A 6,911-nucleotide genomic window follows, 5' to 3' on the forward strand; every position below is an offset into this window, starting at 1 on the left:
TCTACTCTTTGCAAACTTTTGATCGTACTGATTATACAGTTTTACATCTTTTTCTAAACCTTATCATTACATGCTGAGCAGTTTCTCATGTCATCAAAATTTCTTTGAAAGCATGACTTTTCAGTGGGAGCAAGATACTGTTATGGTTGTGTACGATAATACAACCATCCCCTTTAAATTGTTTACCATCACTAGCTTTCACAGACAACATTGCAAAGAGCACACATAGTTCTTTGCCTGCATCTTTTATCATTTCCATGGGATCGACTCGTGGAAGACGCATGTTTCAGGCTCTGGGTACATATTATCAAATGGTTTTGGCCACCATCTTTAGGTCCATCAGCATCTCATACTTAGGCCAATGTTCAAAGTATTTATCAACAGTGTAACATGGGCATCAATGAATCAGAACTAATGATGCAATATGGGAACAGGGTCCTGGCGTCCCCTGCTTGTCATGCCAGGAGTTAACCCTTGAGTCCCTGAATCATGAAGGAAGACTGGTGGGCCCTTGGGGGAAAGGTCAGATTGTCAGGGCAGTTTTTATTGGGAGGGCTTGAGGCAGCTGCTCTTTACCACTGGAATTGGCAATATTTTGACAGATACCACAGTTTCACTGGGGTATGCACACCCAGTGAACAGACTGAGTTGGTGTTTTCACCTGACTTCTCTTCTCTGGGCTGAACAAACCTCAGTTATTTCAGTCTTCCCCTCAGTGGCTTCATGTTTCAAAAGTTTAAGCCTCTCTACAGATTTCCTAACAAGCCCTAGAAATTGTGTTTAGTAAAGATCAGATTACCCAACCGTCTAAACTTGACCTTTTAAGCACTGGCAAAAAAGGAAAAAGAACAAAGTACAAATCAAGAGGGAAAGTGTACAGCATATGTGAACATAGCTCAGCTGCTGGAAAAGGAGCCCATTTCTAGATGAAAGCATGACGACAGCAACAGGTCCATCGCTGGCATAACCCCGGGAGGGGTCAAAGTGGTGAAGGAACAAACTGCTGTCTCCAACACACACACACACACCCCAAAGCTTGCAGGCTCCTTCCTCTGTGCCCCAGAGCCTGTCTGCTTACCCTAGAATGGAGCTCATGGAACGACTTGTCAGTTATTTGATTTTATCTGCTTCCTCTACCTGGACCATCCACTCCAGGAAATTTGACTTGTTTAATCATCCTCAGAATCTAGCCAATAGTCTGCCCCAGAGAAGGTACTCAGTACACGTCAGGGTGAATCACACACCAACTAGTCCTTTACCAACTGTATTGCTTCATTGACTGAAGCACCAGATCCTTAAAGCTTGTTGTTTTTTTACTGCTTCAATCTGGGATTAAACAGACATCCTCATCTCTCACAGCCAGGGAACATGCAGACAAGGCAGCGAGTTTCAGAGCCTGGAAATACCCATTATCCTCCAGCTACTGTGCTTCTCTCATCTGTTCTTCAGAGAAGTAGAAGGGGAAAGACAGCCCGATCTCATTTCTAATCTTTTTTATGTCTGCCACATTCTGTAACCCCTTAGCACTTAGGAGCACAAAGGCCAACTGGAATCCATTATCAGGGTGAAAACTCAATGACAGGAGACCAAACCAGGTACTTCTAAAGAAGTCTAGAAATACAGTTACGGATATCTAGTTTCCTCCCTTTTACTGGCTCCCTCTCCCAAATCTCGACATCTAGCGAAGTGGGCACCTGAAAACCTAACGCTCACTCTACTGCATATTCAAACAACTACAGTAACGAAGGAAGAGGAGACCTAACTCCTCCTCCCTCTTCCCTTCCCATTAGGAGACTCTGAACAACCAGAGGATTAATGTATCAACATCCCACTTCCTTGTTGTCCAGCTGGTTTGTCTGACAGTTGGGTAGAAGACCGATGGTTCCTTTTGTCTCTAATTCCACTACTTTAGCATGTGTTCCTTTAAATCCCTGTTTTGATCAAACCACTTCCTCCCCACGCGCCAAACACAGGAGGGCCTTGACTCTCCAGGATCTAAAAGATCCTGATGACCATTCACCAGACACCTTTTTGTGTTTGTGGTGAAGGAGAATTCCTTCTTGTGGAGAGGAGCGGGGAGGTGATCCAGTTAGGATATGCGAACCAAATAAAGGGAGTGAATGAAAGGTATCAGGAGAATTTTCAGCCACTTTTCCTAGATGTCTTCAGAACATGCCTATCACCAGATCAGCACTTCCCACAAAGCTTAACAGCTCAACTGCAGCCAGGTTAGACAAGATTCTAGAGTGATTTAATTAAACTAGAGTCAAACAAACTCAGCAGCAGAGTAAAAACTCACCTTCTCCAAAGCAGACCTCAAAAGATACAGAACTGGGGACTTCCCTGGTGGCACAGTGGTTAAGACTCCGTGCTCCCAATGCAGGGGGACCGGGTTCGATCGCTGGTCTGGGAACTAGATCCCACATGTATGCCGCAGCTAAGAGTTCGCATGCCACAACTAAGGAGCCCGCCTTCCACAACTAAAGACCCAGTGCAACCAAATAAATAAATAAATATTAAAATATATATATATACTTTGGCTAAGGCCGTGGAGTCCTATGTAGAATCCCTTGGGGGAATGGGGTAAAAATGTGCTATTAAAAATCATAATAACTGTCTGTGAAGAATTTTAAAAGCCAAATAAATACAACCGTTTAGGTAATATGCCCCCAAAATGGGTAAAGTTATATATATATATATATATATATATATATATATATATATATATAAAGATACAGAAATGTAATATGGAGACTCTAGAGCCATTTACTTAAGCCTTGGCTTAGGGATCAGAAATGGAAGGAAGAAAAATTAGGTGCAGTCATCAAATTCTGATCTTTGCCTCAAATATCTGATGTTACTACAGCTAACAGCTTCTAGCCCCATTCACTGACTTTGTGAACTCTGAAGCTCATGGAGGGGGAACAAGTATTTTCTGGACACTTACAAGGACTGTTTAAGTGACACAACTATTGCAACTGCTCCTGTGAAGAAGTGTGATTAAAGAAGCTTTCTGCCTGTACTGATAAGATTGCTGTTGCCATAATACAGCTCGTACGCTATCTTAGTTTCTCCTCTCTGAAGACCTACTCCTTACTTTTCCCAGGGTTTAAAAGTCATGTTAACAATAAGCAAATACAGCATGGCCAGATGCCTTTCGTGGTCAGATGGTTCATTGTTTAAAAGGCTTCAGTTTAAAATCCAAGATTGTTAACAGATGCAGTTTCTGGCTGAAGACTGGGAAAAACCTCACTTAAACAAAAGAGCATGTTGTGATTGGAACTAAAAAGGGAATTACCTTTAAAGATAAGAACCACAAACATTTCCTATTTGAAAATACCCCCAGCCCCACCAAAAGAACCTTTATTTGGACCTTTCGTAAAAGTTGAAAAAATTGACAGCGGATGGCTGCATAGGACGAACCACGGCTGACCAACCAGCTCAGTCATTTTTACAGATTTGTTTGGACTTTCAAGGCTGCGACATCCATCTCCTGCTCTCCCCCGGATTACTCAATTAGGCAAAATTCCAATTAATTTCTTTCCAATTCTTTTAGCCCCAGAAATACTTTTGCAGTTTTCATTTTGGCTCTGGAAATGGGTTTTCAACCAGAGGACTCAGATAGAGCCATTTGAGAAATGAACACAGAGCTTGATAAGCAGATAGCCACTGCTGGGACTCAAGTCTCTACTGGATGGAAAAGAGCCACTTGGCCAAGGAAGGCCTGGCCCCATCTTCAGTTCCCAGCCCCGTTTGTCTCCACAACTGCTGTGCACTTTTACACAGAAAGCCTGCTTTTCACCAACTCTGTTTCTGTTGGCGTTCGTGGGCCCTTACTCTATGGCTTCACTATGTGTGAGAACATCTCCGATGCCCTAGGTTCTAATCTTGAAAGATGGAAAGTCTGAAGGAGCCATAGGGGTGTAGCTTTCCCTCGGCCTGAGCAATAGATGTGGTCAGGCTTGCTGGTGACATGTCTGATTTGGAAAGGTTACTCAAGAGATGGTCCAAGGAAAACACTCTGTTCTTGGCGTTAAGGATGGCCACCATGGGTTTCCTTCGGAGAATGGGCAACCTGTCCTGAAGGAGATCACCTTCTCGGAAGAGAGGCAAACATCGTGCCCTTTTCGTGCTTAGAGTTTTGTGTTCTCTTATTCATTGTGCTATTTCCCGATTTATTACGGGGCCCCAGGAGGTCAGTTTCAGACCAAAGGCACAGCATAGTTTTAACAGTCTGAAAAGCTCTAACCAAGAAAATCCTTAGTCAAGCCGTTTTAATGTGAGGCAGATCTATAAACCCATGGGATTCCCCAAAGAGTTAAGATGGCTTTCCCACTCAGCCACACCACTGCTAAGTCATAAAAGGAATCCAAGCTGCTGGAATGAAGCTAGCAGGAGAACTGCATTTCCAAAGATCTGTGCAATCCGGCCAGGTACTCGCAGGAAGAGCCCATCCGTCAGGAAATGAGATTTTGAGGCCAGTGGCCACAACCATATCCATCCTCCTACAAAAAGCCAACCCGCCACGCACACAGGAGGCAAGGTTTGCAAGGGGATTTGATAGGCCTGGAAATTGAAAAACGAGCAGCAGCTGTGAGCCCGAGGTCATTCCTATCCTCCAGGGTTTGCCTTTTCTAATCTAAGGGGCAGTAGTTTCCATGATTAACTTTCAATTGCCGTCAAGGGTGTAATAAAATCTGGGAAAGAAGAAAACTTTCCCTTCAGTAAGCTGCTCCCATTTTCCTGCCCTTTCCTTTCCTCTAGTGCATATTCTCAATCCCCGCTTCATGTTGTTTCCTAATTTTGAGAAAAAAATCTGCGCTCGGATGAGCCAAAATAGACAATGTCCTGTGTGTACTCAGGCACTTAAGGACTTTCTCAGTTCTAGGGGCCAGGTCTTGAAGACAGCTGCAGTTCTCTTGTTTTCAAGACCATACACTACCATCACTTTCAGAACAGGACATGACACATTTTTATTTTCATTTTAAAATTCTTTCATTTTAAAATCTGTTTTCTGAGCCGTTGACCATCAGTTCCACAGAAGAGAGGCTTTCTAGGTGGTAAGATGTGCACAGAGAGAAAGAGGAGAAGAGGATATACTCATTCACAAACGCATCTTACTGGTTACCACGGGGTTAGGAACCCTTAATGCTCCAAATTGATCTGATCTGATAGTGGCTCAGAAATCATCTTGAAAGGATACAGCTGGACACGTCTCTCAGCAAAGGCCCCGGGAACCAAACCCCACACATGGTTTTATCAATTACAATGGCTCAGGTGGAAAATTAAATGTGCTTTAGATTGTTTGAGAGTTCAGTATAACACTCATGACAACTCGGTGGTTCATTCATCCTACCTTTGCTTCCAAGTATCAGATGCTGGCGTTACAAAGGTTATAAAGCCTGACGGGAAAGGGGCACATGCAGGCTCACTGCTGGAGAGATGCTCCCGGGCGGGGGGCATGCCAATTACACAAGGTGGCAAAGGGTGGGGGGCAGCCATGGGGGTAAATGGAGGTCCCCAAATGCATCCTAGTCCCCTAAGAAAAGGTATCCCTGGCTGACACCGTGTCTTGACAAGATACTGGATTGTTATATTTTGTTCCTGTTTCCCTGCTTCCAGAGGTTAGTAATTGAGTGCCCACTCCTGTTGGAGAGGTAACATTTTTCTTAGGTGCTAGCTCTGCCTTTCCCACTTCCCTGTCTTGATTTAAGTCTCTCCTAGAACAGAAGGAAAAGTGGCAAAAGGTGGCCATGAACAGAACTGGTTCCAAAAATGGGTGAGAGAACAGTCTAAGAATTTGCCACAGGGGTTTAAAAGATGGCATAGTGAGCTTTACTGAAGGAGATACAGTCCATAGGGTGATGCCTAGTGCTAGGCTAGGGAATAGTTCGGTTTTTTTTGCTGGCCCCGATACCCTTTCTCTCTTCCTCCAAAGGTACTAGAACCCCCTGCTTTTATGTGTGGATGACTGCCCAGAATAAGACTGCATTCCTGGCAGGGGAGTGTGGCCATGTAGCTAACAGTGCGATGTGAGGGGAATTCAGGTCTGTAACTTCCGGATGTGGCCCTAAGAGTAGGGGCGTGGGGAGCCTGTGCCTCCCCCTTTCCTCCACCCCTAGTCTGGAATGTGAAATGGCTGGAGAGCCACCCCACAGCATGAGGACGGGCCACACCTTAGAGATGGCGAAATGGAAAGTTGTTAGAAGGGAGTCACAGAGGGCTGTAAAAACCACAATTGTGAAACCACAGTGTTAGTTCTCACCTACCTACACACAAACTTTCATGTGAAGGACAAGGGAAAAACACTCCAGTCTTCTGTAAGCTGATGTTATTTTGGGTCCCATTTATACAACGTTATGAATAATGGTGTGAGGTGCGGGGTGCAATGAAGTGTTGATAAAAACAACATCCAAGGAGCTGGCCCTTTACTGCATGTAGCACCGAGGCCACAACACATTCAATCTGGTTTTTACCTTACAAAGAGCTGCCTGAATTCTGGTGGTGAAATGGGAGAGCAAAGGGCATTCCAAAATAATCATTTTCCAGTTAACCATAATCATAATGAATAGCTTACCTTTTTCTTGCTACAGTATATTTGCCATTTTTTCTCTGCTGGAAGTGCAAACATGGCTTCCCTGTGTTTGTCTGTGAGGTCGAGTTCATCCTGAGAAGAAAAATAATAATAATTATTTCACAGATTAAATGTTATTCCTATAAGGGAAGTTATCAACATTATCAGGGTGAGAAAACAACACCAACACATATTTAAATGAACTTGGGAAAAACCAAGAAGCTAAGTATAGGTGTATGTTACCAGCACTAAGAAAGCAGGTCCTTGGCCTGGGGCTAGGCACCAAGCACAGTAAGAGGGACAGGCACAGCCCTACATTTACTGAAGGGTAGGGAAA

At 44.0% G+C, this 6,911-nt stretch overlaps 1 protein-coding gene across 2 annotated transcripts in view; it reads right to left on the reverse strand.

The window, feature by feature from the left end:
* Positions 1-6,911, reverse strand: part of DAAM1 (dishevelled associated activator of morphogenesis 1) — a 185,571-nt gene that overhangs the window by 93,921 nt on the left and 84,739 nt on the right. For both annotated transcript variants that reach the window (XM_007466041.1, XM_007466040.1), the window contains exon 3: positions 6,578-6,667. In XM_007466041.1, the coding sequence (XP_007466103.1) occupies positions 6,578-6,667 (90 nt within the window). The remainder of the gene's footprint in view (positions 1-6,577; positions 6,668-6,911) is intronic.

This window comes from Lipotes vexillifer, unplaced genomic scaffold (genome assembly GCF_000442215.2).
Source record: "Lipotes vexillifer unplaced genomic scaffold, Lipotes_vexillifer_v1.1 scaffold25, whole genome shotgun sequence".
Taxonomy (NCBI): Eukaryota; Metazoa; Chordata; class Mammalia; order Artiodactyla; family Lipotidae; genus Lipotes; species Lipotes vexillifer.